Source organism: Pogona vitticeps, chromosome 2 (genome assembly GCF_051106095.1).
Source record: "Pogona vitticeps strain Pit_001003342236 chromosome 2, PviZW2.1, whole genome shotgun sequence".
Classification (NCBI taxonomy): Eukaryota; Metazoa; Chordata; class Lepidosauria; order Squamata; family Agamidae; genus Pogona; species Pogona vitticeps.
This window is the reverse complement of record NC_135784.1, coordinates 210,295,046-210,315,090: the sequence shown is the minus strand read 5'-3', so window position 1 is coordinate 210,315,090 and position 20,045 is coordinate 210,295,046. Positions and strand designations below refer to the sequence as shown.

Here is a 20,045-nt window from a genome sequence, read left to right as displayed (position 1 = left end):
ATAAGCCTTGTATTTTTCTAGGGATTGCAGTTTCCCTTTCTTATGCATCTGTTTCTTTGGGAGATAGATTGTCAGACTAAACTGTTGATCTAGAAATAACACAGTGAAATATATAGGACTGAGTATGAAAACATGACAAGTAGTATCCGAGTAGCCTATCAAGGCCATTTTGAATTTTGTTTCTGTCTTCTAGGGTATTAGCTATTCTGCCCAGTTTGGTATCATCTGCATATTTGACAAGCATTCCCTGCACTCCCTCATCGAAGACATTAATAAAAATATTGAAGAGCACTGGGCCCAGGACTGAGCCTTGGGGTACCCCACTACTTACCTCCTTCCAGTTAGAGAAGGACCTATTAATCATCACCCTCTGAGTACAATTCTGTAGCCAGTTGTGTTTCTACCTGACACTTGATCTATCCAGCCCACACCTAGTTAGCTTGCTAATCTGGATATCATGGGGCACTTTGTCAAAAGCTTTGCTGAAGTCAAGATATACTACGTCTAGAGCATTCCCACTGTCTATCAAGGAGGTGACCTGAGATCAAATTAGTTTGGCAGGATTTGTTCTTGACTGCATTATTACTGCATTGTTTTCAAAGTGCTTGTACAATGATCGCTTTACAATCTGTTCCAGAATTTTCCCTGGGATTGATGTCAGGCTGACTGGCCTGTAGTTCCCAGGCTCCTTTTTTTTTTTTTTTTTGTCCTTTTTGAAGACAGGGACAACATTGGCCTTCCTCCAATCCTCTGGCACCTCCCCCATTTCCCATGGCTTCAAGAAAATAATGGATAGCAAGCAGTTCTGAGAGTTGTTCAGCCAGTTTCTTCAGTACTCTCGGATGCAGTTCATCCGGCCCTGGAGATTTGAACTTGTTCAAGGTGGTAAGGTATTCCTTGACTATTTGTTTATCTATCTCCAGCTGCAATTCTGAACCCCCCCCCCCCCACTTCCACTTCCAATTTGTTTGGAAGTTCATAGCCTGTCTTATGGGAAAAGACAGAACTAAAATAGGAATTGAGCACCTTTGCCTTTTCTTTGTCCTCTGTTATCATTTTTCCATCTCCATTGCAGAGCTGTGCCACTATGTATTTTGTTTGTCTTTTGCTACTCACATACAAGCTGAAGAATGCTTTTTCAATTGCTTTTAGTGTCTCTAGCTAACCTCAGCTCATTCTCAGCTTTTGCCATCCTAATGCCATCCCTGCTACTTGTCTGTACTCTTCCTTGGTGGCCTGGCTGTCTTTCCATTTCCTGTACATTTCTTTTTTGGTTTTTAGGTCCTCCCTAAACTTTTTGTGAAGCCACACTGGCCTTTTTTTGCCACCTCTCCCCTTTTTTTCTTGTTGGAATTGTTTATAGATGTGCCTTTAGAATTTCTTTTTTAAGAAGCTCCCACCCTTCTTGGACTCCCTTTCTTGTTAAGATCTCCTGCCATGGGACCTTACATATCCTTGTTCTCTTAGTGAGCTATAGGTATGTATGTGGCAGTTCCCTTTCCTTTTCTGGTTTGAGGCAAACTATATTTTTCCTGAATGGCAAAACAGTTTGCCCTTTCCTTGTGTACTAAAATGGGAGGTCAGGACTGATTCCAGTCTAAAGGCAAATGCAAACTGTAGTTTTTTTGCACAAAATATCAGACCATAGTTTATCTCAATCAGGGGCTCAAAAATAGAGAAAAAGCATGAGTTTTGAAACAGTTTTGCATTAGAACTGAATCAGTATAAGAGTACAAAAAACAGTAGTATATATAGAGATCTGGAAGTTGAGTCATGGCAACTGGACTTTTTTCTTATTAGGTTGAAACACTTTGCTACTCATCCAAGTAGCTTCTTCAGTCTGAGGAGAGTTGGTAGAAGACCCCTGATATATCCATGTTGGTATCACTTCCCCCTGGTCTGAATAGGCTTGTTAGATGGACAAAGGATGGGGGGGGGTGAGTGAAAATCCCACTTCTGCAGTCCTTCTCCAGCCATTGTCATGGGTCATTAACAGTGGTTTCCTTGGTGTGTGTAGTCCTCATCTTTCTAAGGAAGATGAAAGGGCAGCATGATAAATAGGAGACAGATTGCATCTAAGGCCTCCACCCCTATTGAGTGAGGGATTTTCTATATGCACATGTATGACCTCCCTGACCCCTTTGTTCTTGTCTGAGTTCCAGAGCGGACAGAAGAACCTGGTCATTCCTTACATGGCGGGTGTGTCTGAAAAGCTCAAAAGCGCTTTTGGTAAACACCACATACCCATGCACTTCAAACCCACAAACACACTAAGGCAGAGACTCATCCACCCAAAAGACTGGACACCAAAAAACCACAGGAGCAATATAGTATATGTGGTCCAGTGCAAAGAGGAGTGTTATGAGCTCTACATGGTTTTATTTATTTATTTATTTATTTATTTATTTGATTTATTTGATTTATATCCTGCCTATCTGGGTGACTCATCCACTCTAGGCGGCTTACAATATAAGGTAAAACAATAAAATGCAGAAGAGTACATAATTGTTCAATAACAATTGTAATAAAATAGAGGAATAATAAAATAAAGGAAAATAAGAAAAGAGATCAGGTATTGACTGGAGAAAAGGGACGTGGTGGCGCTGCGGGCTAAACCGCAGAAGCCTGTGCTGCAGTGTCAGAAGACCAAGCAGTCATAAGATCGAATCCACGCGACGGAGTGAGCGCCCGTCGCTTGTCCCAGCTCCTGCCAACCTAGCGGTTCGAAAGCATGCAAATGCAAGTAGATAAATAGGGACCACCTAAGTGGAAAGGTAACAGCGTTCCGTGTCTAAGTCGTACTGGCCATGTGACCACGGAAGATTGTCTTCGGACAAAAACGCTGGCTGTATGGCTTGGAAATGGGGATGAGCACCGCCCCCTAGAGTCGAACACGACTGGACAAAAATTGTCAAGGGGAACCTTTACCTTTATTATTGACTGGAGGGAAGGCCTGGATGTATAACCATGTTTTTAATTGGGTTTTAAAGATTCCCAGCATAGGGGCCGTGCGAATCTCTGGAGGGAGGTTGTTCCATAGGTGAGGAGCCACCGCTGAGAAGGCCCGGTTTCGTGTTTTCTCCTTCCTGGCCTCTCTCGGTGTCAGGCTCCTCAGCCTCACCTCCTGACTCGCACGGGTGATCCGGGTAGACCTTGGTGGGAGCAGGTGTTCCGCTAAATATCGAGGTCCTGAACCGTTTAGGACCATTAGACATTAGTGAAACATTAGAGAAATCAAACACCCAGCACAGGAGGGGCAATGGCTTAGGACCACAATCAGCAGTGTTCCTTCATTTGACAAAGGACACTCTTTTGATGACCAACATGTACTCATTTTAGACCAAGAAGATAGGTGGTTTGAGAGAGGGGTCAGGGAGACCACACATTTCAACCTAATTAAAAAGGAAGTCCAGTTGCCATGACTCAACTTCTAGATAACCTCACCTGGGTGAAAATCTTCACAAATATATACACAGAAATACATGTTAAATAGAGCTTTGTAGTTCATTATCCATACAGATTTGTGTTGTGAATGTTTTCCTATATAAGGTGTTTTTTGATTTCGAGAGGATATTTTATTGCTGAGACATAAAGTTAAATAATTTGCCCATTAAGGGGTTACTAAAGTTCACACTGTGTGCTGCTAGGTATACACACAATGTGGTTTAACTTTGGACTGTGGTTATGATAATACGTAGATTGGTGCCAAGTGGGTGGTGTTGAATTAGGCTGTTTTGAACATGGATGTGGGATAATGTCTTGAATATAATCTGTGAGTTTTACTTGTTTGATCACACCCAGATATATATGCAGGTGGTATTTGAGCAAGAAATACTAGATACATCTACATGGAAGAGGAGAGAAGGTTGTTTAAATACAAAAACCTTGTTAATTGGATGCTTCTGAGTTAAATATTGTGTGGCATTTGTGCACATTCGTCACTCACTTTTTCTGGGGCATCCATATGGCATAATCGAATTCAACTCCTGTTATTTTTCTTGGAACTGTCCTTTTTCCACATTGCAGAAAAGTTGAACCTTTGTGTGTGTGTGTGTGGGGGGGTTCTTTCACGATAGAACTTAGATGTAGACAGTGAATGAGACCAAAAATGCATAAATCCAATGCACATACTTGAGGGTGTTCAATTCCATTTGAAACAGCAAAAGAGCATTGATTTAGTGATACAACATCTTTAGAAGCAGCTTAATTATTCACTATTTTAGTGAAAAACATCGAGATTACATATAACAAAAGCATAAAAACTGTGGTGAAGTAAAAGGTCACTCACTCATTGAATTGTGGCAAATAAAAATTTCTTCTCTGTGATTGAGATGTTTTCCAAAATAGTTGTATGTGGATGGATGAGTAAAACTGTTTGCAGTCTAGCTATTTTGTAGACTTCCTTTGCAGGTTAATTACTTGAAGGTCCTCAGTTTAATTTTCATGACTGTTGAATGCAGGTACATGGCAACAAATTTGAGAATCTGGCATTAAATTACAGTGGTGCCCTGCTTGACGACGACCCCGCTTGACAACAAAATTGCTTGACAATGAGTTTTTTGCAATCGCTATTGCAATCGCAAAATGATGGTTCCTATGGGTTTTTTTCGCTTTACGTTGATTAGGTCCTTGCTTCACGAACAGTTTGTTCGCAAAACAATGTTTTTTCCAGCACCGCAAAATGGCTTCCCTCCCCTCGCAAAATGGCTGTTTTCTGGACCCCTCCTTCGGAAAACAGTGATTTTAAACAGCTGATTGGCAATTCTCTGTGGGCAATCTTCGCTGGACAGTGAGGTATTTCCCCACTGGAACGCATTAACCAGTTTTCAATGCGTTCCAATGGGTTTTTTCCCCCACTTGATGATGATTTCGCTTAACAGCGATTTTCCTGGAATGGATTATTGTCATCAAGCGGTGCACCACTGTAGTTTTAAACTTTGGGGGTGGGGGCAGAATTGTCATTTATACCCCAGTTCCAGTGGTTTCTATACTTATTTCAGTTGTTTTGAAATAAAATACATTCTTAAAGGATTTTTAAAAATGATTTTCAACAGGCAACTGAGAAATATTTTTGGAAGTAAGATTTAGTATATGTTTAATGAACTGCAAATACATGTATCTCCCAGCAGGCACTAGAAAGTCTGTTTGTAAAACAGTTTTGATTTTTATGTGCTATCTGGTTCTCTTTATAGTAACTTTGTATTTCACATTAAGGGAAATTCAAGATTTCTTTCACAGTTTAGAAGTAATGGGCCTTTAATTTATATCACCTTTCAAAATGTTGTTGAACTTCTTGTAGAAACTTTAGCAGCTTTTATGTATACAATTTAAGAAAAGAGACAGAACTTCCTAGTAATAATGGAGCAAATGATCTGTCAAGTTTCCACATACATTTGGATATGTTTCCATTACTTTAAATTTCTGCATGTCTCCATGCTTAGGCTAATACTTGCCTGATTAAATATGTAAACAGAGAGTGCCCATCTTGCAGTTACAACTTCTGTATATGTGTTTTGCCTACACTTCCAGAATTTGTATACACGACCTGACCGGTTTGCTTATGCCTGTCAGCTACCAGTCTTGATTGACTTTCCCACACTAGCAACAGAAAAACGGTTTTCCTCAGGATTACAGCAGAATTCCTCTGTGTCTTCCTATATCATGTTAATTCTCAATCTCCATCTGAAATCGCCTTGTATTAACTGAATTAGGCCATGGGTTCATCTGGCTCAATATTGTCTATAAGGATTGATAACACTCCAAGGTCTCAGGTGTGATTCTTTCTGCAACCCTCCCTGGAGGTGCCAGCCATGGGATCTGAGACCTTGTTTATACAAAGTATTTGTTCCACAACACCCCACATTGGTGCAGATTGCATTTAATCTACATCACAGCTACCAAATTGCTGCAACTTGCTTACTACACATAAATAAGCAAATGTGAGGATTCTAAAAGACCTCCCCCCCAATAAATTCTTCCATCTTCAACTCTTGCTTTCAGCTCTCAACATTTATTAACTTAGGTCCAATAGGGACAGTAGTAACAACTTCTCTTTCCCCAATAGGGACAGTAGTAACAACTTCTCTTTCCCCTCCAACAAGGCAAGGAAAGGGTTCCTGGATTTTCCCCCTTAACAATTCTTTCTCCTTTCGATCCTTCTGCCCAACGGTCCTGCTGGTCTGCATCAGGCATGGACCTGATGCAGCAGAATTAGCAACAGTGGCATGTGTTCTCTCTCCCACCACTCTGCTTCTTCCTTCCTGTCAGCCCACCAGTGTGAGGCCTCAGGGAGAGATTCTGTCCATCCTGAGGTAAGGGTTTCCTACACTTCTCCACACATTTTCCCCATTCTGCTGTGACTGCTAGTTCTCTCTCTTTCCTCTATCTCTCCCACCTTTCCCTCCCCCCCCCCCAGTAAGAGGGCTTCTCCAGGGGTTGAGACCATGTTCTCCTCTTGGCTTCCTCTGCTGGCACCATCATTTTTCCTGTTCCCCAGTCCAGGGATTCTCTAAGGTTATCCATTCCCACTCTTCAGGCAATATCTTTTGTTCCTCCTTCTTACTCTCCCTCCATCCTTCCTCCTCTGGCCCCCCCTTTCATTCCTCCTTTATATACCTTTTCCTCTTCTTTTTGGCCCCCTCCCCTTCCTCTCTGCCCTTTTCACATTTTCTTCCAAAATAGGACCTTTGTTAAGTTCCTTCTCTTCTTGCTCCCCCCCCCCCCCCGCCATCTCCTTGTTCTGAGGGATGAGTTCCAGGTGGTGTTTCACTTTTCCAGGGAAGAGTACACCAGCAGGAGGGTTCTTCCTCCTGTCTCCTTTCTCACAGCATATTAAATGGAAAAAAAGTTTGCTTTCAGTTGATTGAGTGCTTTATAATTCTTCTTTAAACAGAGAAGGGTTTTAATTTGCAAAACACGGCCTGCTCAGGCAGTGCTCTGATTCCTACTGAGCTGTTGTATCTGGCAAGCATTAGTCACTTGCTATGCTGATTGGCTTTCTAGCTTGGTGCATCTGAAAGAAGAGACATAGATGTGTTCTTGTTGCTTGATCTCACGTTTTATCAGGATAGCTGGGGTGGGCTGGGCTGTGCCTCGTATGAGTGTTACATAATTTTGCAGAATAGTTGAATTTTATCTTGTCGTCCTATATTAGTTTTCTAACTCACATTTGGATCATATCTGCATGTGAAAAATTGTTTCTGTGTTCTCATAACTTTCATTAGATTCGCTTGATGGAAATGTAACATTAATGTAGCCCTACATCAAAAGGCCTTTCATACAAATATTTAAATAATCACATTGATCTTATATTTTCTAAATTGTATTTCTCATTTTCAGGCATCTTCACCTGAACAAGAAAGCAACAGACAAACAACCATACAGCAAGCTTCCAGGCGTTTCACTCCTGAAGCCCCTAAAGGGTGTAGATCCAAACCTTATCAACAACTTGGAAACCTTCTTTGAGTTGGATTATCCAAAAGTATGTATCAAGGCTTTTTAAACTAAGAAAATTAAAAATAGTTGTACTTACTAAAGCTAAATTTTGGGCTTTTGTTCTTTACCAGAATATTGTAGTGCATGTTTCTGAGAATATGTATCTTGACTTTCTTTCTAAACTACTTTCTAAATTTGTTGCTTAGTGCAATAAATTGTACAGTGGTGCCTCGCTTAGCGATTGCCTCGTTTAACGATGTATTCGCTTAGCGATGAGGTTTTTGGAGCAATCTTGCACTCCGTTTAGCGATGTTTCCAATGGGGAAATTTCACATAGCAATGTTCAGGACCTTGCTTCGCTTAGCGATGACAGTTTAGGTCCCCCCGTTTCGCTTAGCGATGTTTTTGGCAGCTCCATTTTCGCTATTTTTAAAAGGTGTTAAATTGTTTTAAAAGGGTTTAGAGTGCTTGAAATCGTTAGTGCACTTAATAAAACCTTTGTTAACCAAATTTGGCTTTTTTCTGACTCTTTTTGAATTTTTGGTGATTTTTTTCTCCCCCATTGAAATGCATTGAAAAGGTTTCAATGCATTCCAATGGGGGAACTGCGTTTCGCTTAGCAATGTTTCCTATGGCGATTTTTGCTTAAGGACGGTAGTCCCATTGGAACGGATTATCCGGTTTTCAATGCATCTCTATGGGAAAACACATTTCGCTTAGCGATGAATTTTTTGGAACCAATTAAAATTGTTAAGCGAGGCACCACTGTAGTAGAGTAGGCCCTTGGAATCAGTGGGGATTTGGTGAATCAACTCTGCCCTAAATTCCATTGATTCACATGCGCCTACTCTAGCTGCAGTGTATTGTGCTAAAGTCACAACTAGAACAGTCTCAATTGAATTGATAAATTCCACTGATTCAATGGCCCTGCTTTAGTGTGACTTACTATCACACTAACAAGATTTCAACCATTGTTTGGTTTATATTTGTTAATGAACAGAAGCAATAGTAACCAAACGGGTTGGAGACTCTCTGCTTGGAACTAGATCCATGAACCATGTTCATTACTTTTGCCCCAGCAGGCAGTGGAGCTCTGAGGTTGGCATCATATAACAAGCTTATATGCGGTCATGAAAGGACCTTGTTTTTTTTTTCTGTTTTTTAAAAATTCAGGATAATGTTAAACTAGACACAGCCACACATACTCAGAAACTACCAGATAGCTTGACATATATTCAGCAGGTGCAAAGGTAGAAGCAGTCTGGAACATAAATTGTAAGTGATTGAAATCTCACAGGAAAAGACAGTGAACTTTAAACTCTAAACAGATGAGAATTTAAGTAACTTTTCCTTTGAAGGTAAGGCTCTCTAAAGTATTGCCCCTGGGCATGATTGATGGCTTGTTTGCACTATGTTTTCAGCACTCTCTTTCAGTACAGAAATATGAACATTTGTGTCATGTTCTTCTGTTGTTGTATGGTATGCTTTTGCTTGGAATGCATCTTGATTAACTAGTGTGTGCTGGAAAGATTTTCTATGTGAACACTACAGAAGGGAATTTAAAAAGTTTTAAAATTAGCTCTGGTTCATTTTAGTGGAACAGAAAAAAACAGTACCCATATTAATTGTTTTTACTGCATGATCAGCTCCTGGAGTCGGCACACACTGGGGATTCTCCTTTTGTATCACTGTCTCTGCTGTCCAACAGTCTCCTTGACTGAACTGACAGAAGTGGTTTGAGACTTTTGTGTTGGAGATTTTAGGGGTGCAACTCTGTGTTCCCTGACCCCCTCAGTTTCTAGAGGATGTGGGGGGAAATTTGCTATGACTATATCTTATTTTAGGCCCCTGGAAACATTTTTTCAAAAGTTAGGGCCTCCAATATGTAGTGAAATTGTCCCCTCAACACCCTTTAGAGGATATGGGGACATTTTTCTACCTCTGTAAAATTTTTTAAAAATGAGAGACTTTCTGAAAAGTACACTTTGCCCACCTTTTCATGGAGGAAAAAGTTTCGCATGACTTTGTTATAATGTAAACTCACACATCATGAAAGGGTTGTATTGTGATATTGAGAAAAGTTCATAGCTTTGCTAACATGTTATACTTTAGAAATAGTTTATAGATACATGTTTAAACTTGCCAACAAACTGCTGAGCTATAACTTGTTGTTCAGGTGCTTTAAATTATATAGGGCCTTGCATATTAGCTGTTGCTGCCCAATATGAATTGTTGTAACTGGGAATTATCCTGATGTTAAAATCTGTATAGAGATACTAATTCATGGAATCTTGACAAAAATATACTCTTTCTAATTTATCGTCGGAGATATATATCTTGATTTCTAGTGGAAATTGCTTGTCTTTTATCTTTCCCTTCCCTTGCAATTGTATTCCACTTGGTAAAATATTCTATATTACATTTATTAATATTAATATAAAATTAATATTAAATTTTATGCATAAATTGGTGTCCTCCTGAGGAAAAGGGAAAGTTTTACTATAGTCAGTAGCTAATTTTAATATGTACAGTACAAGAAGTTCTAATTGTAGTCAATTCAGAAGCATTTTATATAATCAAAATTAGATTTTAAAAAGGTTCTGTATTCCTTAGTAAAGATCACTGCTTCACTCATGACTGATGCTTAATAGATGTGGAAGGAGGTGAATATCTATACTTTCCAAGATTTGTCAATTAAATATATACAGTTCTTCCTACCAAGCAGCTAATAAGAATAGAATTTGGAAAAGTTACTTTTTGGGGACTATAGTTCCCCAGGTCCTTCAGCCTCCCAAACTGTTTGCAATGCTGGCTGAGAAATTCTGGGAGTTGCTATCCAAAAAGAATTTAACCATTTCAACTTTTGCTGCAGAATATAGAATAGAATCTAAAAAGTGTGCTTTGTAAGTAAGGGGGGGGGAATCACAATACTGTATGATCTGTCTCATTTGAATTATATCCTGCCCTATGCCAAGATTTTTGAGAACTGATGTGGTAATTAAAATAATCTTGCTTTTACAAGATTTGTAGAGGGGCTAAAATGAGAGCACTTCAGCATGATGTGATAGCATAGAATCATTTTTACAACATAGATGGAATGCTTAGGCACTGTGTAATACTTGAGTCAGATTTGTAGCCTCCCTTTGCTCAGTTTTTGTCTAACCTCACAAGTTTACAACAACGTTTTTCAGGCATTGCATCATATGGAAACAATGATATTATTCTTAGTCTCAAATATTTCCACTAATAGAGTTTTGGACAACTATCTCAGGCAAAATTAGTACTTACAGATTATTTCCAGTATATCCTTTAAGGCAGGGGTCGTCAACCCCCGGTTCATGGCCTGGCGCTGGTCTGTGGGCTTCCTTTAACTGGGCTGTGGACACGGATCTCTGCGGGCGCAACATGGCCACCCGCAAGCGCGACATGCCCAACCACTTTCAAAATCTGCCTGGCTTCTAATTTCAGCCCAACCTGGAGTGGGAGCAGTAGCGGCACCTACTTGGCGAGTGCGGGGCTTCCTCCCTGCCTCGTAGGGTCTGGGTCCCGCCTCCCCCCCGAAGCGCCCACACGTCCAGAAGGGGAGCCCTCTCCCTGCCTGGCAGTCTTCTCCCTCAAGGGTTTGGCGCCACCGGGGCTTCTGCTTTTAGGTCTCTCTCCGCACCACCACCCCGCTCTTCGCGGGTTACCTGGCGAGGCTGCTGCTGCTGTAGCCTCGTCCTCTCTGTGGCTGAGGTGAAGGAGGGGCCCCACTCGCAACCTGGATGTGCACTCCTCCACTCCCTGCCCAGACATGTCACGGGAGGGGGTGATGCCTTCTCACGCACGCTCCCCTCCCCGTCTCCTTTCACAGCCTGCCGCAGAGAGCTTGCACCCATCCATCCATCCATCTTGACGGTCTGTCGCTCGTTCACTCTCTTCCTGTCCTTTCCTTTTCCTTTCCTGCTGCTGCTTGTTTGCCGCCAGGGCCAAAGAGCCACAGCCAACAAGGAACAAGTAACAAACAAAAAGGAAAGGCAGAGAGAGGGGGGAACGAGTGACAGACCGTCAAGACGGATGGATAGATATCCTTCATTTGGAGGAGTGGGAGATGGAACTTTGCTAGTGGCAGTCAAAACTGCTTTGGGGATGAACTGTGGAGCTGTTGAAAAAGAATGCAAAAGAGAAAATGTAGAGGAGATATGTAAACTGTCTGGAAAGCATTTGAGAATTTTTGTAGTTAAAATATTCCACTATGGTCCCTTGTTGACTATTGACACTTTGGAATATACAGTAATACTATGAATTTCCAAAACACTGTAGATTTATTCACATGATATTTTAAAGTTCATGAAATTAATATTCAATGTTTTGCTCCACCACTTTTATTTAATCTCTGCCCACCCACTCCTGAAATAAAGAGACGGAGACAGGTGTTGGAGTTAACTAGGGCCACACTTTATTGCTTTTAACTTCCAATCACTCTCATCCTGCAGAGGGGCCTGGACGTCATGTGGATCCCTGGGGAAGGCTGTAGGGGTATCTGTTACCCCCTCTCCAATCCTAAGCGGGCGAGTCTCAAGCCCCTGGTCAGAACTGTCCCCTGAACAGCTCGTAACCAGCTGGCCAGAGACTGGGAAGAAAAACCTCCCTATCTGCCATTCATCCAATTGTCTAGAACTAAGACATGCAATGGATGGGACTATACCTGATTCACCCCTCGTCCCAGCAAGTGAAACGCTAGATCCTGGTTGCTGTGATGCTGGGTGCAGTAGGACCCCATGTGCTTTTTGGGAGCTCACTGAAACTCACCTCTTCCGCACTACCTCACAGTTTGACCTATTTAAACGTAACTCAAACCTAGAATAGTCCTCAGAATCCCATGGGTAAACAGTGTGGGATAGGCAAAAATATGTCTGCCAACCTTTTATATGCCAATCAGGTGAGATGGACCCAAAATTCCTATCCAGCCCCAAAGTGACCACCTCAGCCACACTGGACCCAGGGCAGGCAAGTTAACTCAAAGGAAAAAGGGCTGGCTGGGGGCAGAAGGAGCTTATAATTGCACTAACATCCAGCCCCAGTACAACAGCCTTGTGGGAAGTGCCAATTGGTGCCTCTACCTGCCTATGTCAGATCAGGAGATGTGGGAAAAATAGTTCCAAGCCAGCGTATGAATCCACACCAGCAGAGGTATACATTGCCCACCAGCTCCAGAAATACAGAGATGGACTCAAGTGTTGGAGTTAGTTAGGAACACACTTAACTGATTTTAACCCCTGTATTGAGGGGTGTATTGTGGGGGGGAATGTTATAAATGGTGTGAGGATTGGTTAGGGCTGTCAGGCATGTGGGGCATAGAAAGGATGAGGGGAGTGTGTAGTGAGATGATTTTGTCCATGTGGGGCAGAGGAGTCGTCATGTGGCATGGTGTGTGATTGGGAGGGGAGGATCTCCTGTAGGGGAGAAGGTGGGAAGAAGGTGGAGTGTGTATGTATAAGAGAGGAGCTGGGTAGGTCTAGAGGTGATGGGGTTTTTTTTGAAAAAGTAATAGTATGTTCGGGTATGTGCATATGAAGAGCAATGATGGGGGATTGTGGGTAGGAGGAGAAAAGGCACGTCCTGTCGGTTGCTGGAGGGAGGGAGGGAGGTGTGGGGTGGGCAGGTCAATGTGATAGTGGATGAATTCAGATGTAGGAACTGAGTGGGAGGCTGAAGATTTGGCTAAGGACTGAGATGGAGACGAAATGTATGAAGTATATATGGGAGAGAGCAGGTCTGGACAGGACCTTGTGTTCCTCTCAAACATTTACTTATCTGTCCTGCCAACAAACTATTTTGTTGTTTAGTCATTAAGTTGTATCCGACTCTTTGTGACCCCGTGGACCAGAGCACACCAGACCCTCCTGTCTTCCACTGCCTCCTGGAGTTTGGTCAAATTCACATTGGTAGGTTTGATGACGCTGTCCAACCATCTCGTCGTCTGTCATCCCCTTCTCCCCTTGCCTTCACACTTTCCCAAAATCAGGGTCTTTTCAAAGAAGTCTTCTCTTCTTGTGAGATGGTCAAAATACAGGAGCCTCAGCTTCAGGATCTGTCTTTCCAGTGAGCACTCAGGGTTGATTTCCTTCAGAATGGATAGATTTGTTCTCCTTGCAGTCCAGGGAACTCCCAAGAGTCTCCTCCAGCACCACAATTCAAAAGCAACAATTCTTTGGCGGTCAGCTTTCTTTATGGTCCAGCTCTCACTTCCATATATTACGACTGGAATAACCATAACTTTGACTATGTGGACCTTTGTCGGCAAGGTGATGTCTCTGATTTTTAAGATGCTGTCTAGATTTGTCATTGCTTTCCTCTCAAGAAGCAGGCATCTTTTAATTTTGTGGCTGCTGTCACCATCTGCAGTGATCATGGAGCCCAAGAAAGTAAAATTTGTCACTGTCTCCATATCTTCCCCTTCTCTTTGCCAGGAGGTGATGGGACCAGTGGCCATGATCGTAATTTTTTTGATGTTGAGCTTCCGACCATTTTTGGTGCTCTCCTCTTTCATCCTCATTAAGAGGTTCTTTAATTCCTCCTCACTTTCTGCCATCAGAGTGGTATCATCTGCATATTGGAGGTTGTTGATATTTCTTCCGGCAATCTTAATTTTGGTTTGGGATTCATCCAGTCCAGCCTTTCACATGGTGTATTCTGCATATAATTTAAATGAGCAAGGAGGCAATACACAGCCTTGTCATACTCCTTTCCCAATTTTGAACCAATCAGTTGTTCCATATCCAGTCCTAACTGTTGCTTCCTGACCCATATATAGATTTCTCAGGAGATAGATAAGGTGGTCAGGCACTCCCATTTCTTTAAGGACTTGCCGTAGTTTGTTGTGGTCCACACAGTCAAAGGTTTTTCCATTTTTCCTTTTAGGATTTTGAGCATAACCTTGCTAGCGTGTGAAATGAATGCAATTGTACAGAGGTTGGAGCATTCTTTGGCACTGCCCTTCTTTGGGATTGGGATACAGAGTGATCTTTTCCAATCTTCTGGTCACTCCTGAGTTTTCCAAATTTGCTGGCATATTGAGTGTAGCACCTTAACCGTGTCATCTTTTTAGATTTTAAATAGTTCAACTGGAATGCCATCACCTCCACTGGCCTTGTTGTTAGCCGTGCTTTCTAAGGCCCACTTGATGTCACTCTCCAGGATGTCTGGCTCAAGGTCAGCAACTACACTACAGTGGTCCTCGACATATGACCATAATCCATTCTAGAAGATGTGCATAACTCGAAATGGTCGTAAGTCAAAGCACCATTTCCCATAGGAATACATAGAAACCCCATTAATCCGTTCGGGGTGGGAAAAAGTACCAAAAAACAAATACAATAAAAATAAAACACTGGAAGCCCCACAGGAATGCACTGGGGCAAAAAAAACAAACAGACCAAAACAGACAAACAAAAAACACAGCCAGCCTCAATGGAACGCTATGGGGCTGGGAAAAACACTTAAAAACAACCACACACACACAGCCAGCCCCAGCGGAATGCCATGGGGCTGGGGAGAAAACCACAAGCCTCCCACACACACAGCCAGCCCCAGCATAATGCCATGGGGCTGGGGGGAAAAACACAAAAACACCCCCCACATATGCACAGCCAACCTGAACGCGATGGGACTGGGGGGAAAACCACACTAAAACACACATACAAAAATCACAGCACAGAAGGGAAGGCAGTAAAACTGGGAAAAAATAAACCAAAATTAGGTTTGCTCTCTTACCTGGTTGGTGTCTTTACCTGCATAAGGAGGGAAGCTTATAAAAATGGAAAAAATAAGCCAAAATTAGGTTTGATCTCTTAACTGGTTGGTGTCTTGATCTGTTTAAGGAAGGCAAGGTTGTGAAACTGGAGAAAAATAAACCAAAATTAGGTTTGATCTCTTACCTGTTTGGTGTCTTGACCTGCATAAGGAGGGAAGCTGATAAAAATGGAAAAAACAAACCAAAATTAGGTTTGATCTCTTACCTGTTTGGTGTCTTTACCTGCATAAGGAGGGAAGCTGATAAAAATGGAAAAATCAAACCAAGGTTTGATCTCTTACCTGCTTGGTGTCTTGGCCTGTATGAGAAGGAAAGATATTTTAAAAAAACGTTTAAATTGAGTTTTGATCCCTTACCTGGTCAGTGCCTAATCATAAGATATGTTGTTTTACCTAGAAGATAGTTATGTGATACGTATTAATATTTATAAACCACTATCTCTTTAAATTTTGAGCAAGTAATTAACACTATGAATATGGAAATAAATGCAAGAGAAATCAACCCAGAAAGAGAACTATTAAGCTGAACAAGTCAATAGATCCTGGCATATTAACACATTAAAAGGGTCAATATTTCAGGCACAATAATCTTTGGAACCCTTCAGACTTGGAAACAATATGTAAAGAGATCTGTTGTTCACTTCTGAACAACATAAATTAAAACTGTTTTTCTAATTATGGTTACTAAGGAAGATTAACCGAATACAATCTAATGAATGCTAGGGGTGAAATAAACAGATTAATCATGCAGAGTGGGCAAATGTCTCAGAAATGAAACATTTCTGTTTCATTTCCAACAACTACACCCATGGCTCCATCAGGAAGGTGGCACCCAGAAAAGGATACCCACAAATGCTACTCTTTCCCATCTGTGTCGGAAGTCTGTTATTGAAATCCAGCTTACATCTGGCTGCCCCCTTACAAACCCATTTATCTCCATTAAAAAACAACAGCAACCTCTCAAAAGTACATCAACTGCCCTGCCAGACCTCACCACCTTAAACCTACACTACCCAGGCAATGCCTTAATGTAGTTTCCAGAGCTATAGACAAAACAGGAAGCAATCCTGTCCGTTGATACAGAGTACATCTCTACAAACTATGAACCTGAATTGCTGAGAAAGTCCACAGTTAAGCCCAGATGAAAGGTAAATGTAAGTAATTTTGAAAAGCCAAGGTCTCTCTAACTCACTCTGCTCCCAATGGCTGTTGAGGCAGGAAAGCAGCAAGTGGGCAAAGACCATTCGGAGCACGGTTGCTCCAGCAATCATGTGACCTCAGAGGTCATGTGACACCTTATCTCATTATGTCCTCAGCAGTATGTCAATAGTTATTTAAATGTCTCTCACACTCTTAAGCCCAACCAGGCTGCTTGCAATAGTGAAATAAAAGTCTAGTCCTGTGGATTATAAATACTTCTGCATGGGCTGCTGTCGGGCTGTTTTGTTTTTGTTTTTCTTTTAAGCTCATAAATGATAAGTAGTATCTCCAAATGAGCATCCATTAACTATCTCAGTTAATGACATGGAGCTATTTACCTACTCCTTTTTAGGTCAAGAGTCAAGAATGGAATATTAGAAGATGTTGGAGAACTAATTGCCATTCAAAGTACTATTTATGTCACAGAACCCTGGTCCAAATTCAGAAAATGTTAGCACTAAAATAAATCTTTCCTTTTCTCATCCTGATTTAGGGCACAATCCTAACTAGCCAGGCTGGCCTTAGGCTGGCTGAACTAGACTCTCACAATTAAGAGGGAGATGCCTGTTAAAGGTACAGTGGGCTATTTCCCCCAAATGCAAGTCCTTTCTGCAGCTGCCATGAAACCCATTGCAACACCAGTTTGTGCCATAGAAGGATAAGCCCCTCCTAGTGCATCTGGTGCAGTCAGTGTCCCCATGACATCTGCCTTTCTCTCATTTAAACGTCCACCCACCCCACTGTCTGAGAGAACCACAGGAGGCAGCCAAAGAAAATTTCTGTTTATTGATCTATATAGGATGGCCTTACATTACTCCCTCTTCCCCCTAGTTCATGATTAATAGCAAGGTTAGTGACTAGAGCTGTGTAAATTTATACTTCAGACAAGAATTCTTAGGTTGTGCTTTCCAAGGATCCTATAGTTTGTTGTCCATCTGACACAACTCTACACAATTCTGCACAACTCTACACAGTTCAAGGCCTGGCCCTTTCACTGTCCATCTTCCTGCTCTCCTTCCTGTTTGGGTAATGCTGAGTTTGCACTTGGACTCTCCCTTCTGTTTTTACTCATGATTGGGCAGCTTGGGTCCCTTCTACAATACTAAATTTGTGGCCTATGATTGGAGGGCCAGTTTGAATCCCTACCACTGTCAATCCACCTGCCCCTTACCTCTTGGTTCATGATTGGGGTGGGCAATTTGAATCCCTCCCACCCTTGCCTCTTCGCTCAGGATTGGTGGGGCCAGCTTGTATCTATCCCAGTGATATCTTGCCCACCTCCTACCTCCTGACTGATGATTAGGGCACCAGCTTGTATCCATGGCAGTGTCTTCCCAGCCCCTCAGCCTCATGAGACATCCCATTCATACAGCTCATGATTGGCAAGCCATGCATTCCTTCCCACCCTTCTTATCATTACCAATGAAAACAGGGTTTGTGTCCCTCTCTTTTTCCTGCAATATCCTTCCCTAGGAGCATGGCCCTGAGCTACCTTGTCTAATAAAGAAACTTGACTCAGGGTTGTTGTACATAGCATTTTATTGAGCAGGTATCTCTCCTCAGAAGCACCCTTGTATCTTAGACAGTGAGTAGACAGACAGCAGAGAGACATGTGCAACGTGCTTTTGTGTAGCTGTGCTACAGCTGATGCATAGCTGTCTGACCAGACTAGCTGCAGGACTCGGGCAGTTCAGTGGCTGAGGTCACACATGGCTGGATGCTTTTGGAGCTGCACCTGTAGCACAGCTGTCTGTTGATTCCAAATCCGGATCAAGGTGAGTGTAACGGCAAAAACCATCCTTGAGCCTCGTCAGGAATTCATTTGGGGATTCAGTGGATTTTTAAACAAATCTCATATACTCTGTGAAGGTTTCACAGCCTTTGGCACTGCTAGTTTGAGGCCATGAATTACAGCATTTCTTGCTGCTTTCAGCAGACGGGCCCCAGCAAGCTTATTAGGTTTGGGATCAATAACTCGGGTTATGAGGGCTGCTGCTTCAGGGCAATCAACTGTTACATTGCCATCGGCTATTTGGTGAACCCTATGGGTAGTATACCAGGTGTAGGTCTAAGCAAGAGCCTGGCATTTCTCATCTTCACTTAGGAGGCTGCTTAGAAGAGTGGTGAGTAGTAATGATCTGTTGGATCAAGTCCAGGTACTCCTGAGGGGCCTCTCGATATGGTGGAAGATCTTGTTTCCAGTTAAATAAATCAGCAGTGGGCAATGGGGTATGGGCCAGAACTAATTTATTTCCCATTGGAAGCTCCATTGAGGGGAGAACTTTTTCCACAGGTTTAGATGTAAAGCGATCTGGGGGCGCTCCCTGTGTGGTTTGTTTTTTAAGGGATATTCCATTTTAGGCATAATAATTTTGTCTCTTTTGACTTGGGGAAATACACCCTAGCAGACACAAAAGGAATACAACAGGGTGTAAGTCAAGGTTGTTTCTCAGTTGTTGTGTTCTGATTATAGCTCTGTCTCTTATTCCACAGCAAAAAAGAGTGAATATATACAATAGAGTACTGTAGGGTACAGGTTAGCTACCAGCTGTTTTCAGATGCTTCCAACTATAACTTATAATATTTGATAATTAGCTATTGTGGCTGAAGCTTATGGTGGTTTTAATCCAAACATCTGGGTGATTCCAGTTTTCCTGTTTTGCTGAGGGGCAAGGAAAAAGTGCATCAGCACTCCCCAATGACTGCATGCGTGAAACAATGAGATATAATATCTACAGCAAAAATAAGTCATGGTAGTGTTTCTTATTATCTGAAACTGGTGGCTTCTAACAACTTTGACTTGTTAATGCTGTCATGCCAGGATTTCTGTAATGCGACAGTCACAGAAAACAGGTGTTTTTAACGTGAACATTTTGCATGATCAAATTACTTATTTGAATATACATAAACTGTCAGATAATATATGGCAGTTAAATTCAGATTGATAGGAATACTTTCAGACATTTTGAAGTTCTTTTGGAGTTCCTTCTGTAAGGTTCTTTGAGAAAAACATGTTGTATGCTAGTATTAAGAATATTACAATCCAGATGTTTCAGTGAGCTCACTCACATCCTTCCCCATACTGATGTTTGTCATTAAACCTAACATTAAAGACATTTGTCTGTACATAACAATTTGCATTCTCCTCCCTTTTCTTGTCCCAGTATGAAGTGCTTCTTTGTGTCCAAGATCATGATGATCCTGCCATTGATGTGTGTAAAAAGCTCCTTGGCAAATATCCCAATATTGATGCAAGACTTTTTATAGGTGAGTCAAACAAGATTTATGGTATGTGTTCTCTTTTAATAAGTGATTAGATCAGTCAGGAAAAATTCTTGCTGTAAAGTTACAAATGTATTTTTAATGTCTTTAATGTAGGTGGCTTTTTTATCATTACTGGTTGTGTAACTTTGGAATACTATTCTTCTGAAATCTGACATACGCAAAAAAATATTATTTTGAGATGCATGGTGAAACCTAATTGATTTTTCCAATCCTTTGCTGTGTAAACCCAATGACTATCTGCTTCATAGGTAACATAAAGACTTGCTGAAACCCTGTTGTGCTGCTACAAAAAAGGCATAGCTTTGGGGGGACAATTGCCTTAAGTTAGGAAA

General features: G+C 41.7%; 1 protein-coding gene across 1 annotated transcript in view; it reads left to right on the top strand.

Annotated features, from left to right (window-relative positions):
* UGCG (UDP-glucose ceramide glucosyltransferase) overlaps window positions 1-20,045 on the top strand; it is a 53,814-nt gene that overhangs the window by 15,711 nt on the left and 18,058 nt on the right. The window contains exons 2-3 of the mRNA XM_020791094.3: window positions 7,339-7,480; window positions 19,593-19,695. Coding sequence (XP_020646753.1) covers window positions 7,339-7,480; window positions 19,593-19,695 — 245 coding nt within the window. The remainder of the gene's footprint in view (window positions 1-7,338; window positions 7,481-19,592; window positions 19,696-20,045) is intronic.